The sequence below is a fragment of the Theobroma umbraticum genome, unplaced genomic scaffold, assembly GCF_002168275.2.
Source record: "Theobroma umbraticum cultivar Fairchild unplaced genomic scaffold, ASM216827v3 scaffold_95.0, whole genome shotgun sequence".
NCBI lineage: Eukaryota > Viridiplantae > Streptophyta > Magnoliopsida > Malvales > Malvaceae > Theobroma > Theobroma umbraticum.
The window spans coordinates 6,033,275-6,049,613 of NW_018397257.1; the positions used below are offsets into that span (position 1 = coordinate 6,033,275).

At 35.4% G+C, this 16,339-nt stretch overlaps 2 protein-coding genes across 2 annotated transcripts; one reads left to right on the forward strand and one right to left on the reverse strand.

Annotated features, from left to right (window-relative positions):
• The first annotated feature begins 754 nt into the window (after positions 1-754).
• Positions 755-6,856, forward strand: LOC110412965 (ankyrin repeat family protein). The gene is made up of 7 exons (XM_021423637.2): positions 755-906; positions 1,004-1,151; positions 1,515-1,602; positions 3,261-3,325; positions 6,230-6,298; positions 6,387-6,436; positions 6,541-6,856. Exons 2-7 carry the CDS (start codon positions 1,077-1,079, stop codon positions 6,650-6,652), a joined length of 459 nt encoding a protein of 152 aa, XP_021279312.1. The 5' UTR covers positions 755-906; positions 1,004-1,076; the 3' UTR covers positions 6,653-6,856.
• Positions 6,857-14,369: 7,513 nt separating this feature from the next.
• On the reverse strand, positions 14,370-16,333 carry LRP1 (Lateral root primordium (LRP) protein-like protein). The gene is given in 4 exon segments (XM_021422779.2): positions 14,370-14,619; positions 14,621-14,883; positions 15,044-15,974; positions 15,977-16,333. Coding segments are annotated over 4 exon segments (1,353 nt in total). The 5' UTR covers positions 16,049-16,333; the 3' UTR covers positions 14,370-14,532.
• Between the last annotated feature and the right edge of the window lie 6 nt (positions 16,334-16,339).

The window sequence follows — 16,339 nt, forward strand, 5'->3', positions numbered from 1 at the left end:
AATTCAATAAATTTAAATCAATTATTTTGATTACACCAATTAAGGTTTTCCTTTATAAGTCATGACAAGTTTTTTTCCTAGTGAAGAAAATCAATGTTTTGTAATCAGGACTATATTTGTAAGTATTTTTTAATTTTATAAGATAAGATAACTTGCATGTTTGCATGGTTAGGTATAAAAATATTCATTTGATTGATTTTTTTTTATTTTTACTATTTGCTTCATGAAGAAAGATTAATTAATGGGATCATTTTCTAAATACATTGAAAAAGCATTATTTGATATAATAACTTTTAAAGGTATCAAAAGCACTCGTTAACAAAACCTTTGAAGATTATTATAGAAAAAAACAAGGAGTAATATAACAATTGATTCAAAATGAACAACTAATTAAATTGTAACATCAATTATAATATAATTAATCTAAATGAAAGTAATATTAGCATTTCGTCATTTGAAAAAATAATATATTTTGTATATAATTATAAAAAATATTTTTTTTATGTTTACTTCCAAAAATAAAAATAAAAGTAAACAACAACTGTATAAAGCCAATGTATTTTCCTTCATTGATTTTGATTTATATATATTTGCTTGTCGACAAATTTTAATATCCAAACCATATATTTCATAACCGTCTTACGTAATGACGATTAAATTAGGATAATATATATAAGATGAAGTCCAAAAATTGAGGACCAAAGTGAACAGTTTGAAAGGTTCAGGACAAATATGTATAATAATAATAATACAATATTACAATTAAATGTTGAGATCGTCACATTAACAAAGTTTAAGATAGGATTTTGAACCAGAATCATTTCTCTCTTTCAGCATACCACGCCGCCCACTACAGCTCACAACCGTCGAGACTCCGACGATCTTTTTATCTCCAAGCTATTTCAGGTCTGCTCTGTCTCTTTCATCTATTTAACTATTTATTTGTTTTCATTAAGAGCAATAAGAAACACTTTAATTTGATCATGTTTTTGCTGTCATATAGTAAAATTTATCGCATTTGAACTGAAGAATCAAATCCAACCTTTCTTTCACTATCTTTGGGCTAAAACAAAGAGATGGGTATGGAGGCAAACGGAGTAGAGCAGACCTCTACAGAAACAATGCAGGAGAACGTTGAGGAACTGCTTGAGGTTATAAACTGAATCAGTTTTTTCTTCTTGTTTTGCCCTTTTTTTTGGTTATTTTCTCGAGTTGATGACTTTTTTAACGCTTTGCTTGGAAGGAAAGATAGAAAGTTAGGGTGATAGAACAATGTAAGGAAAGGAACAGATATTTTTCTTTACTCGCGTGCTGGGTAGGAATGGGTTTTTTCCTCGGTTTTATTTCCCTGGTTATAGTTTGGTAGGGTTGAAAAGGAAGAGGAAAGTAAATAAATAACTGGTTTGCTACTTCTTACTAACATTATGTTCCAAATTGTAACTCTTTCAGTATTTGCTGTTCGCTTAGCACTTCATAATCAAGTTATGTTCTTGTGTATTTTTAATATTTGACAGGCTGCACGATATGATGATATCGATGATCTAATAAGATTGGCATCTACTGGTGTCTCTCTTGATTCAAAGGATTCACAAGGCCGGACAGGTTCCTATTAATATTATGGCTTCATTGCTTTCGAATTAACTTTGAGTATTGATTGTCTTTTCCTCAAATCTGACTAGTTGCGTGATTCACTTAATTGCCTTGAATACTGTTTGTGTATGTTTATCATGATAGGTAAATGTGGTCTGTGTGCTGCCTTTTATTTGAATTGATGGAGTCTTGGTACTAGCCATTTGTTTATTTTTTGAATTACTCGCTAGTTGGAGTCATGTTGAGGCTAGGGAGCTGTTTGACATGAAGGAAATGGATTTTACAGCTAGTCTTCGAGATCTAAGAGGCCTTTTTTTTTACAGTCTTTTGATTTTGGATTCTGGTTTAAATGAGCTCAACCAAGCAGAACATATAATTGCTTGAGTTGGGCTTTCTAGAGTTTAGATGATAAAACACAAATCGCTGGGTTTTAGGTTGTGGTTGAAGTCAACCTGCTGAACTTGGATCATGGTTGAGCTTTGATTTAGCCTTGTTGGTATGTCCATAGAGTTTGTACTTGACTGAACTCCAAGTCTAGACAATTCGGCCTGCTTGGCTTAATGATGACAAGTTGCAACTTTTGTGCCCGACTATTTACATAACTATTTATGAAGTCATATTTGACTGCTGATTAGAAGTGGTCATTTTTCATTTTTAATAGATTCCAGATTAAAGGTCAGACGAGCACGAGAGGAGAAAAGAAGCTTTGGGGCATTTAAGACGTCAACCAATATAACAATATCAGCATCAACATTATTGTTCTCCCTCGTCTGCCAGCTCTGCCATCATTGCCACAACCAACCATCATGACAATCACCTAGCCTTCAGCCATTGCCTATATCACCCAATATAACCAGCTCAATATTCTTACCATACCATCATTACCACCATCAAGATTACATTACTATCATTTTTTGAGACACTATAGTATTTATTATAGCCCTACTCATTGAAGCACAATTCTGTAGTTCACATATTATAGCAGTTTTTGAGACACTATGATGTGTTTTCTTGAAGAGACAGTATAGCATTCGCATTGTGTAGGAATTTATTTGACCAGCTTTTAAATCCCATCATGTTGTCAATTTTTAGGAACTGTCATATGTTTTTCATCCTGATGTAGGAATTTGGTATTTCCTCCTTTTTGTTCTCCCATTTCCTGTACTTTTATGATATTTCTCTGTATTGTTGTTGTTTTTCTTATTGTAAATCTTTCTCAAAGTCATTTGTTGTTGTTGTTATTGTTTTCTTATATTCTGTTTGTAAATCTTTCTGCAAATATTCTTTAAATTATTGTTATGAACAATTTGTTGTTTCTAGCTTTGTGCAGTCAACAACATTGCAGGATGTCCTAGGTCAACAAGATATTGAATTGGAGGCCTTTTCCAACTTATATATGCTGTAATGAGCATTAAAAGAGTTATCTAGCAATGAGTCTGTATTTGGCAGATTAATATATATTTTGACTGTAAGAAATTTCCTGGTCCTTATTGCTTGAAGAAAATAACTAAGAAGAATGGACCCATTTGCTCAATTGGTTGAGAATTGCTAATTCAATAGAAACTTCTCAACATATGGTTATCATTTGTGCTCATTAGTTGCTGTTACTGTTTTTTTTTTAAAACATTTTCATTTGCCTATATTTACTAATGACTGATTTAATATTTCAGCGCTTCATATGGCTGCAGCTAATGGACATCTTGGTATTGTGGAGTATCTCATTGGTAGTGGAGTGGTGAGTGATAATTCTCCTATGAGTATTTATTTTTGTGGTTATTTTAATATGTATCACTTGATTGCCTGAGTTATTCAGAAAAACTTTAGCATGAGTAAACTTTTAGGTCATGTAGATTTAGCTCCATCATGTAATTTTAATCTCTTTCTAAAATCTAGGCTGCACTTGCTCCATAAGGACTTGATTTTTCTTTTCCTTTGCGTTGAGGGTCTGAAGAGGTGGTAGGATAGGGAGCTGCAGAGCGTAGCACAGAAGGTGAGATGGAGAGGAAATACTGGAAATGAGGCATAAAGCCGAGGCTTATACTAGGTCTTGTTGATGTAGAGGTTTTGTGTTCATCTTTATATCCACTTTCACTAACTCTTTTTAAAAGTTTAAAGTGCAAAAGAAAAATACTTGAAGTTATCGTAAAGAGAGGAAGGATAACCATGACATTTATTTTTAAGGAAAAAGGGCTAAAAGATACATTACCGTACAATAGGCATCTTGCCCAGGAGTACCTTACCCCATAATGCAAGCTTCACGGGTGTTGGATTGGGGTGGGGGTGGTGGGTGTGGAGGAGGGGAATGAAGCAATTTTCTTCCACATCTGCACATCATAAGATAAGCATGTTATGAGGTAACCTTGTTTCAACTTATATACCTAGCTAACTGGGGGTTTTGGTGTGACAGGGTTAAAAATTTAGGCTAATTTAGGCTGCAATTTTATGGACTACTTCTATGAAGATCTTTCTTTTCAGGAAGGATAGATGATTTTCATTAGTAAATTTCTTCTTTACCAATTTAACGGGGGAATTATTTGAAATACCTGGGTCTTTTCTTGTAGGGATTTGATAGCAAAGTCCCTTTTAGTTTTTCTCCTTTTCTTCTGTGTTCTCCATCCATTCAGCCTCTCTCTCTCTCTCTCCATAACTTCAGTTCTTAGCTTTGCCTCTCTTTTTCTTCACACTCTTGATTAAAATGTTATGTTTCCTTTTCCTTTTTTGATGGCTACAAGATCTCCCTCACCATTTTTGGTCTTGCCTCCCATAATCTCTTTCTTCTTGGATGTCTCCCTCCATTGCCCTCTTTCACCTCTTCTAGATGCATTAGTGATGAAAACCTGAGAATGGTGGCTGCTTCTTTTCTTTTTCTTTTTCACTTTTCTTCTTTGGTCTTTTTCTGCAATCACTTCAATTGAGATTTGGCTACATAATTTTCAGTCCCTTTTGTGACAGACGAACAGGAATACATATATGATGAGTGTGAATGGATTACTGTTGGTCTAGACTCTAGCCACTGTATTGAAGTTGTGTTCTTATCTTCCTGTGCTTCTAGCCCTTTTATTCCCATATTACTGCAACTATTTTTGGTTGATCAAAGTAAATTTGACTACATTTTATTTTATTTTTTGCAAGACAAATTCTGCAAATAACTTGTTTCTTATTTATATTTTCCTGCAAGCATATTGTTGGGTATAATTAACTATGATGAAAAGTTACAAAACTTTCTTGACCGGCAACAAATTTAAATCATTTTCTACTAGTACATAAAATAATTATATTATATGGGTTTTATTTGTTTTAGTGGATTAATTTTCCTTTGGTATGTAGTTTTGTTTTGGTTGGTACAACTCTATGTTTTGTGCTTGATTAATGATTTCACCAAATAGAATATTACGTCGAAAGCAATTTCCGGAAAGTGAATTTCAAAATTTTGCATCTTGAATTGCAGCATTACAAAACTTTAAGAAATTCTCACACACCTTATCCAAGCTCAGTTTCTGGCCGAAAGGAAGAACTCCAAGCACCGTTAAGGGACTTTCAGGACTTATGGTCATAGAAAACAGATTTTATCGTGAATAACAACTATATTAGGTTTTGGTGAGAAGAAATTTTAGGGGGAGAATTAAAGATGTGATTGGTTTAGCGATTTTAAGTTCTCAAAATGCCTTTGTAGGGACTGAGCAGATTTTGGACTCTGATAGTGGTTTTATGAAGTGGATCTGAGATTCTACTCTTGGATTTAGGGCTTTGGAAACTGGATATAGTAAGAAGGCCCATTATCATTTGCCTTGTGGTTGACTACTTTCTGTCATACTTTGTTGGAGTATTTGGGATTCCTGGCAAGATTTTATGAGTTAATTTTAGAAACTGTGACTTCTGCAGTGATGCTGTTGAGGGTTTTGGCGACATTTGTCCAAAGGAAAATCATTCATTCTTTCTAAGATCATCGTAGCTTTCTAATTAATAACTTTTATGCCTCTTTCAAATATCAATAGGGTAATGAGATGAGAGAAGTTAATTATTATGTGGTTAAATTGGATTGAAGATTGTTCTCCAATTCAAGTAGTTGGCATAAGAGTGAGGTGATGTGGGATAGAAGATGAATATTTAAGGATTAATTTATATAGAGGTTAATGTTCTTCAAAGTGTGATTAATTGTGAACACTGTTTATTGGGAACCATATTTGCTACAGTTAGAATTTTACGATTGATTGTCAATTTTTATCAGGTGCCTATGTAGATTCATGATAAGAATCCTCTCTATAGATGGTCAATATTCATGTGCTGTAGTATTAAAGGTTTTTTTTCTTCTAAATGGTAAAACATAAAACCAGTTAGTGTTAGTTGTAGTCACTCTGCTGTGAAGCTTTTAAATTTTGTGTGGCAATATACCAACGACCTCTCCCTGGAGTATCTGGGACGCCAGTCCCAACTAAAATTTCTTCTTTGCATGAATGGCAACAGTTCTTTTCCTTGTATTTACATGAGCTTAGATAATTCAGTATTTTGACTTCTATAATTGTTGCTAAAGCCTGCAAAAATTATACTACTTTTAAGAGCTGCCTTTATTGTATTTCAGAGTTTATTAGTTATATTTTGTGGAACATCTTGTTTAAATTTGAAGCCTCTACATGATCAGGATGTTAATGCTTCTAACGTGGAGAAGAATACCCCTCTTCATTGGGCTTGTCTCAATGGTCATGTTGAGGTAATTGTTGCAGCTTCTGTTTGCTGTAGTTTGTCACTTTAGCTATTCTTATTCAATGTTTGAACTCTTCTATAAATGATGGTGACAGGTAGTCAAGAAATTGGTTTTATCAGGAGCAAATGTAAGCCTTCTAAATATGTGAGTTATTTATGATGTCAATTTTGAGTCTAATAATTCTTTGTTTGAATTTCTTTTTTCTCCTTTCAAATAAATGATTATTTGTGGAACTGGTTGATGAGCAGCCATGAGCGGACTCCAATTGATGAAGCTGTGAGCATGGGAAAGATGGATGTTATAAATGCAATTAATGTTACAAGTGCAGAATTGGAGCTTACTGGTATCAATGTTTCCTAATATTGGACCTTCATATTGGAAGCAACCGTTTATAGTTTGAAAAGTATGTATCTTTGCTTATACAAATTTATGAGTTAGTTTAGTTTACAATATAAGTTTCTTCCCGATCCAGTCCCTGATGGTAAAAAAATTTGGTGATAGTCATAGTGGCTGTCTTCTGACTTTGCCGAATTACTTAATGCTTAGTAGTTCTTTGATATGAAAGACCTATGTTTTAACAAGAACTTTGTCTTGCCCTTTAGCACAAGAAGCATCCCATTATGCTTAGCAAAAATTGAGTGATGCTCATGGAGGAATAAAGTGTAGAAAAGATCCTCATTTCTCACCCTTTCCCAGATTCATTAACAAAATAACTTTCCCTTGTTTGTGGCTTTATTGTGGCATCATAGTAATCAAAAAACAGACTTACGCAGCATCAGACTGGTCTTGGTGATAATATATTTTTTTCTTATGTTGGGGAGCTTTTCATTGATTAGCCATTACAAATAATAATAGTAGTTGTAAAGGTTGGGCTTGAAGGTACTGTTTTCTGCATCTCAAGTAATAATAACCTCCTCATTCTATTTGCCTAAACATTTGTCAACGAGCAACAGTTGTATGTTTCTTGTTATTTGGGCACGTAGAGGGGATTATTCTAGTGGAATTGAGCGTCCTTGAGGTGTCATTCTTTCATGTTGTGGAAAGGATTCATGATTGCACCCCAACCATTATCTACCTTTTTAGTTTATTGGGCTATGTTGAAATCCTTCCCACTTTATGAAAAGAAAAGGTTTAGGTGTGCTACTGTTATTTGAAACGACCATGGAATCTTGCGAATCAATTTCTTTTCTTGCCATAAATTATTGTTATTTTTCCTGGAATTACATTCTATTGTCCTGGAATCTCAGCAGGAGGATGTTTAACTTGTTGAGCTATTAATAGTTGCATCATTCGTAATATGAAGTAGTTAAGCTATGACATGACGTTTCACCCAAAAAAAAAATGGTTGTTTTAAGTAATATGGCAGTCCAGCAGTGGATTGCACCAAGGAGAACCTAAACGATAATGAGTGATGGGCAATGCTAAATGGCATATGCACCCAGAAAGAAACTAATCACGTTTTTCTTGGGGTAGTGGTAATATAGCTGTTAACTTGTCAGAGGAGGTCACATCCTTCTCAAAGTAAAGCCATCAACTTCCAGATCACTTGAGTTTAAAATTGGAGTGGTGGATTCCCCCTCCCCAGTTATGCATCTTCATCTTTTGACTGCTTTTAAAAGTAGTTTCTGTGATAACTTTTGGTAGCAGAGAACAAGGGTATGAATATGATGCTAATAACCAAAGCCCCAGGTCTACTTGCAAAGAGAAGAGAGATGGCATTTCTAGTGCATTGAGCAACAAAAATCCCAAGTAGCCAGATAATAATAATAATAATAATCGAAGTTTTTGCAATATTTACTTTTTTTTCTTTTGTTTATGTGAGTACTGGAAATGAGTTAATAGCAGCAGCATCATCGCATCACCAAAAGAGACTTTTGAATTAATGTTGTGTCCAAAACCCCTTTTTTTTTATCTAAATTAATTAATATATAAGGAGCAAAGGCCACCAACCTTTGCCCACTGCATTGGCCAAAGAGTTTTCCCCCCCTTGATTTGCTCATTTCTTAATTAGTACTAGTCCTCTCGATGTTATAAAAATATGGGAGGAATAATGGAAAAAGGACTTGGCTTTTGAGGGGGTATTCATTTGCCTACTCTTCTCCTTCCACCACTACACCTTTCACAATGAGATAGTTCCTTTCTTCAAAGCTAAGGCTACCTAGAGCTCAAAAATGATACTTGACAGTTGTTATTCCTTTAATAAAAATAAATAAATAAACACAATATAAGGTTTGAATGCCAAACTGATCCCTCTATAATTGCCATTTTCTCCATACGCTGAGTAAGCATGCATTGAGACAATTAAGTATGAAGTTTATGCTTAGCTTAGCAGGAACATTATCTATTATTTATCTCTCACTAATCATATTCTTTTCCCTACATCTTTTTGTTCATACTCTATAACTTGGTAACAAATCCAGCATAATTCAACATAATATCACACTATCCTAACCAAACCATTGGAAAACTACTTCAGCCATAATTTCGGGCATGCAGCAACACTTTAATTAATTAGTTGAGTCGATAATCATGGTTTTAGAGCAAATTAATGATTTCGGCTTAGTTTCTTACTTGGTGTGTTAAAAAGTGTAAGAAGAACCCACCATTAATTATGACATTGTTATCTCTCAAATATTTTATGTTTGGTGATGGGACAATGAATAATGTTCCACGCAATGACAATTATATATAAAGAATCCTGCAATGCTAAAAATCATTTATTTATATATATATATATATATAAAAAATATCATTCAAAGTTTGAATAAATATTTACATAATATTTTTTGTTCTTCGAACATATCAAATTGAGAATATAGTTATGTGTATACTAAAAATCAAAAGAAAATGACAGCATCGCATATCAAATAAGTGTAAATTGCAAGCTTCCAATGTTGTCAAATCTGTAACTAGTAAATTTTGATTAGCTTACGGCATTGAAAAGAGAGGATATTCCAATCCTAATATGAAGCAAAAACAAGGGGAAAAAGAAAGCGGAATTCGTCGTCTTTAGAAGCACATGAACAAAAAATGGCAAGGAATCAGTGGGTGCGAAGACAACATTGTGGTCAGCTGCCCAATTGATGCTGCCATCACTTTTCCCATCTAAAAGAAGCACTCCCAACACCAAAGTCTTCGTCCTCCTCTTCCCAGGCCCCATCATAAAGGAGAAAAAAAAGGTTCTCTCCAAGTCTGTCTTGTCTCTTCTTTTTCCCCTTTTCAGAAAAACATTAAAACTATTTTAACTCCTATTTTAAACATTATTATTATTATTATTATTATTCCTCTCTAATCAACCATACAGTTACTGCATATGTAGCTGGAGAATGTTATTTATATGAAAATGTCTTAACATTGCTAACTAGCCAGGAATTGCCTCATGTGCCTGAGACATGTGCATGCTAACATAGGACAAAATGACAAAGAATAAGGCATAAAACGTAAGAACAAAGGCCTGCTGGTGCAATGATTTTTGTGTTAGTTGAAGCTTTAAGGGGAGGGAATGGTTGTGGCTCTACTATAGACGAGAGAGAGGAAGAAGGATTAGTTGACAGGTTGCATTCAAATCGGGCAAGAACAAACACGGCCAACCCCACAAACCACGCCAATTGTACAGATTCTCACTTTGGAAAAACACGATCACATTTATTTGTTTATTGGTGTTGCATCTGAAACCCTTGTACCAAAATCACCTCCCTTCACCTTCACCCTCAATTGGCATCGAAAGGTAAAATGAAGTTCACAGCTACTTGTGGAAACTGTCCCTTTGAAAAATGAGAGCTTTAATTTTTGTCCCTTGACGTGGGAAAATAACCCTTCGTACCATCAACCCCGCCCTTTGGCACTAAAAAGATTGAAGGCTGCTGGAAAAAGCAAAGGAAAAGAAAAGAAGAAAAAAAAAAAAGCAGCCAAATTAAGATTCATCACAGCTTACAAGTCACAAGCACTGCCAAGTTGTTAAGATGGTTTCTGGTACATGAAGAAACATTATTACTTACGCTATCCCCCACTGACCTTTGTAAGACGTCGCCAAGGGCTTTGTTAATTAACAATATGAGTCATTGACAACTGTTTATCAGATAATTACCATTCATTCTATCGAGCTTGCAGCTTCCCAAATTATCTATCATATGCATTAATTACAAGAAAACTTTAACCGGCGGTAACTTGATTTTCACATGCCACATGCCATCATACTCTGAACATACTCCAATTTGCAAAGGCACCATGATAGCTTATATTTCCATCAGTTATAATCGACTTCAAAGACAAGTTATTATGACCATTACTTGAGAATTACACAGCATTTAGAAGAAAATTCTTCCCCATATCCTTCAAGGGTATAATAGGTCAGTAGCTTGGTTCAAGCCAATACCATTTACAACATTCAAACCCTACTTGCAGCAAAAACATTTTATCTATCACCTACATATTTATAAAACAGGCTCTCTATTCCCATATGTTCAACTTATCTTTCCATTATAGGGCATTTCAAGAAGTAATTACAGATAATCATGCTACCCTTCCTATTATACTGAAAAACAACATTCATGCTCTAAAGAGCATGAGATTTGAAGATGGGATTCTACAGTCATACATGTAAGTTGCCCTCACAAGATGTAAAGTGCACGTCTAGAATGCTTTACAGAGAACTACTGCAGCAAACGATTGGCCATAAGACTCGAGTAACTGCACTTGCTGAAACAATCTTGCGGATTGCAGATATATCAGTAGTAACTGGGAACATTTTTGCATATTGACTTTTAGATAGCTTATAGCTACATAATAACAATAATAAACAATCAATCATCACTATTTAAGCTAGATGCTTAGTCAGGCAGACCTGGTCCACGTGCTAAGTAAACATATTTAACTTAAAAAGTTTTAACCATTTGTGGGATTGACCAGACTCTTAAGCTCAGCATACAATGCACCAAGTGGTTTGAGTAGAATTTCCTTGAATCGTGTAGCTTTCTAGTAATTTTTGGTTATTCAAACAAGATTATGCCAAGATGAAAGTAGACTTTCCCCGTAAGCAGAAAAACGAAATCATCTTACAATCACGAAGAAACAAATCAGGGATGCACATTAATAATAAGGCAATGCGGGTTGTCATGCTGTTAAGATTCCAACTAGAGACAAAGGGTGTTTAATGCAGACCACATGTTGATTTTTTATATTCATCAGAAACATTGCAGATTCCAACACTTCTAAACTTATCATTTTTATATGAGTGGGCAACAAAAAGACTGTTTGCATGTGAGATGAGCAATTAATTAATTTTACATCACCAAACAATTTAAATTGTGTCACTCATCAATCAGCAGGTTGAAATGAAGCAGATACTCCCAACATCATGTGCTGTCTGCTGTGTTCATGCACAAATTCATTTACAATATACAAATTAAAGCTCAAGATCAATTTGCACCCAATCATAATAATGTCAGATACAGATAACTAGTTGCATGCCAACAAAAACAACAGACAAACAGACACGTAGAGAAAAATGAGGAAAAGAGGAGGCCAAATAAAGATCAGTTGAAGCTAGAAGGGTGAATACACACAAAAGCACATCCTCATATATACAAGCTTTAATTTGATGCTACTGCTGGAAGCTAAGTACCTCCAATAGTTTTTACTTATGCATTTAATGGTGGAAAAACTCTGAATTCTCTTGCTTTTGTCATCTCAACCTTTAAAAGATGGTGACTATAATGATATACACTCTTTTTAATTAACTTGTAAGCTTTAGCACGAGTTTTTGGAAGCCATTCTCTTTCTATATGCAGTAGCATGGAGACAAAAGAATATTAGCCTGAACCATTTAAAAATTTTTGAGGAAGATAAAATGGAAGCCCTTCTCAATGCTTTCAGCATTGAACAATAAATAAACTTACCAGAAATTGATCAAATACAAGCTGATTTTTAGAGTTTTCTACGTGCAGAAGCATGAAAAGACGACGACTCCTACAAAAAAAAGAAATCTGAGAGGAAGATATAAAAGGGAAATTTCTTCTCAATGCTTCAGTAGCAGTGAAGATCTTGTCAGAAATAGTTCAACATGGCCACACTAACTAGATTATCAGTATTTAACAACACACAAATTTTGGTAAAGATTGATTCCAATCTCTATCACAGCTGATAAGTCATGAAAATTTAAAAGATGCAATTATTTAGTCGAAGCAGTTGTAAATCAATTGCACATCCCATGAAGATATTTAATAGCAAAATTCAATGTACATCTGCATAGTGCAAAACCAAGCAATAAATTATCTAAATTGCAAAACCTTTCACACTCTCAGCATCTTCATCATCTACAAGAAACAAACTAATTCATTATATATACATCTTAAACCTATAACCAATAAGAAATACATTGTTATTTTTTCTGTCTTTCTAAAGCAGTAATTCCTTCTTTATGGATACTTCAGCTTGAGAGTCATATGTCCAAAGAAAGTAAAATGGATCAAGTATGTCATAGGTCGGTTCCCAGCATAAATATGAAATATACCCTAGATTTCCAAAAGAACCAAAAAACAAAATAAAAGTGGAGGTGGATACCGTCATGTGTCATAGATATTTGGTGTCTGATAAAGCTAAGTGCTGCAAACAAACAATTGAGACTGTTTTCTCAGCATACATGGTTTACATGCAGCCCGCAGCATTTTAGATTAGTAGCATAAAATACAGGCAAATATAGAAAGAAAGAGTGATAATGCAATCTACATGATGAAATCCACCTATTACTATAATATATGCAGACATCAAAAGGGGGACAACATGCCAATGGGCCGAAAGTAAGAGACAAACAACAATTTTAAATACATGCCTCTTCTTATTTTAATCCACATTAGTCAACATTATACACCAGATCATAGCCAAAAGGATGAATTACATATATTTGCAGCATCTTAAGGAATAAAGTACCATTAGAAGCCAAACGACATCTCCGACATCTATTGTCCTGGTTTGCACAAGTGAGCCAGAAGAAAACCCACAAACTGATAGGATATTGCACAAATATCCAATACATTGCATAGTTCTCTTTCACCAAAAAGCAAACAAATATTCAATTAAATCAAAATGTAAGAATAGCTATATTAGCAAATTCACTTCATCAAAACCTATAGTGCATGGAAGTACATAATCAATGTCTCCTGGAACAGGTGGGGCAATGGGTGCAGAATTCAGCATTAATATTCTACCAAGAAAAAAAGGTTATTCAAAGATTAAAATATAACATACAAGGATTAGATACAAGCCTAAAGTTGAAATTTCGGTAGAGGACATTTCTCATACCAGGATGACAGAAGAAGCAAGTACATCAAGCATTCATGAATACAAGCAATTGCAGGCTTGTCCACATTGCAGAAATGCCACAGCAGTAAAGTGGGCCGACAGCGACATCCATGTAATGCTCTTTCTTCTTAGGCAATGAATGATGGTGACACAACAACTACTTCTCAAACTAAAGTCTAAAGAAGCACGATAATCATGAATTCCACATTTACTTCGGGTTCATTACTCAACCAGCAGAACTGAGAGTTACTGGAATATTATGTTACATCCCATAATGAAGGCTGTGATCAGAAATGATTCAAATGAGAGAAGAAAAACAGATAATATGATTTATTGATGGAGAAATTTGTCATAAGAAATTTATGACTCAAGCTTAGCACGAGCAAAATAGTGTGTAAATACACATAAAGTCAGGTTCATAGCTTCAAGTGTTTAGATGATGAAAAGTACTTTACACTGTAGATTTCACCTTTGCCAAACACAACTCTAATTAACAAAAGGAATAAGGAAAGAAAAGAAAAGGCAACAACTTCAAGAAAGCAAACAGGTTTTTATCATCACAAATTTTGAAGAACTAATATTTGTCTACTAGTACAGGATTTCCTCTTCTTACCTTTATTTTCTATGATTTGTAATTTGGTACAACACATATCCTAATAGAGTAAGAAAATGTAGCCTCGTTGACAAGATGATGATTATTATGACCTTCTCAGTGCAATTTCACAAAGGCAAAACGAACATGAAAAATGAGAAAAATCAAAGCCAAAGACAGTTGAAAGCAAGAGAAAAGAACATATGTTAATAAGGATACAAGTCTACAAAAGAAGAATTTACCAAAACCCTATGAATAATTAGCAGGTAGCAGAAATAGGAAATAGACTACAATGCCATCCCCCCGATTCAGTCAATCCACTACCTTTTACTCGGAAGATGATCTCAGTTTATTGGATTACCATAACTTGAACCAGCAAGCAAGCCACCTCCAGTGGCTGCATAAACCTCAGAAGGATCAAGAACTGGAGACGACGATGATCCCCCATTTCTCCCACTCCCTCCACCACCACCACCGGCGCCGCCGCCACCACCTAAATGCAATTCGGATATATTAGGAAACCCCTCTCTTCCTTCAACTCCTTGGTCATAAAGAAACCCCTTGAACACATGTCCACCAATCTTAACAACTGCTTGATATGCATACTCATCCTCACCATCCTCCACTGCTGTCACTCTTACACACTTGAATACCGCCGGTGCACGTACTTGCCCCGGCAATGACTCTTTAAAACCTGCATCTGCAATGTGCAAAATTCAGCAAAAAAAAACCCTACTCAAACTTCACCCTCCGAAAACAACCCTAGCAAATACCAATCTTTCCATGCTCCATCACATAAAAAACAAAAATAAAAAACACAGAAATACAGAAACACCAACCAAAGGAGAAACAAAACATACCTTGGTGACTTGAGCTAGTGTCAAAGCTCCTAGGAGGGGTAGTATTTGAAGTTGATGTATGAGAAGTTGTTGTAGTCTGTGAAGTTATCAGTCTAGGTTTCTTAGCCCCAGAAGTCGACCCTGATGAGCCAGCTCCAGCAGTAGCTGCGGCCACCATGAGCATACGCTCTCTTCTCCTAGCAGCAGGTACCCACGTGCTCTTCACGTGAGTAGGGCAATCAAAACCCCGACTTTTACAACATGTTCTACATCTCCTATGAGTACAGTCTTTCTTGGCTTGGTTCCCACAATCTTGACACGTGGCCCCTGAGCTTGAACCCGAACCGCCACTCCCACCTCCCATCCCACCGCCACCGCTGCTTTGTATCAAATTCATAGAAGAAGAATTATTGTTATCAGGAACTGATGATGGTTTTTTAAGATAATGAGAAGAAGAATTTTGATTCTGCCATAACTGCATCCCACTAAGTTTATTACGACCATTGTTACTCAACAAATCAGAATCTTCCATATTCTGTGGAGCTAAACACGGAGTTGCTGTAAGAAGAGGGATAACACCGACGCCAACACCGACGCCAAGTGCCGTAGAAGCATTTTGACCGTTGATTTGATCATTTGCCATGATGGGATCTTGAGTATGGTGGTGATGATGGTGGTGGTGATGGTTAAAAGAAGAAGCTGGAGCAACAACGAAGACATCGCGGAGACCAACCATCCCCATTTCATGGGGAAGTCCGTAGTTGATTTGACGAGATGAGGGTGGCCATTGGGCGGTGGTGGATCCAGGAGCAGCAGCCGCGGCGGCAGCATTCGCATTAAAGCCGAGGGATAGGTCATCGGGGCCAGCTCGGATTGCTGTGGACGATGACGTCGCCCAATCGGCAAAGGCTCCAGAGTCTGAAGGTAGCTGCCTTCTTGTGGTAGCCACAATGACAATGATAATAACAAAATTATATGCCTAAAGATGTTTCCTTTGATTGTTAAAAACTCAATCTTTGTAAACATAAAACATATATATAAGAGTAAAAGTTAAGATTTTTAATGAAAAGAAAACAGAAAAAAAAATAAAAGAAAGAAGACGAAAAGATTTAGAAGTGGAGAAAGGGGCAATCTAAGAAGATATCTATGCGGGTGTTATATGAGTTGAGAGAAGGTGGGGTCAAAATCTCTGAAATTGTAGCAGAAGAAGATAAAAAGAAAGGGAAGGTTTTAGAGAGAGAAAGAAAGAGAGATCTTGTTTGTTGGGTGGCTTTCCTATTAGTGCAGCGAGCAGTAGTTTTTTTTTTTTTTTGTTGT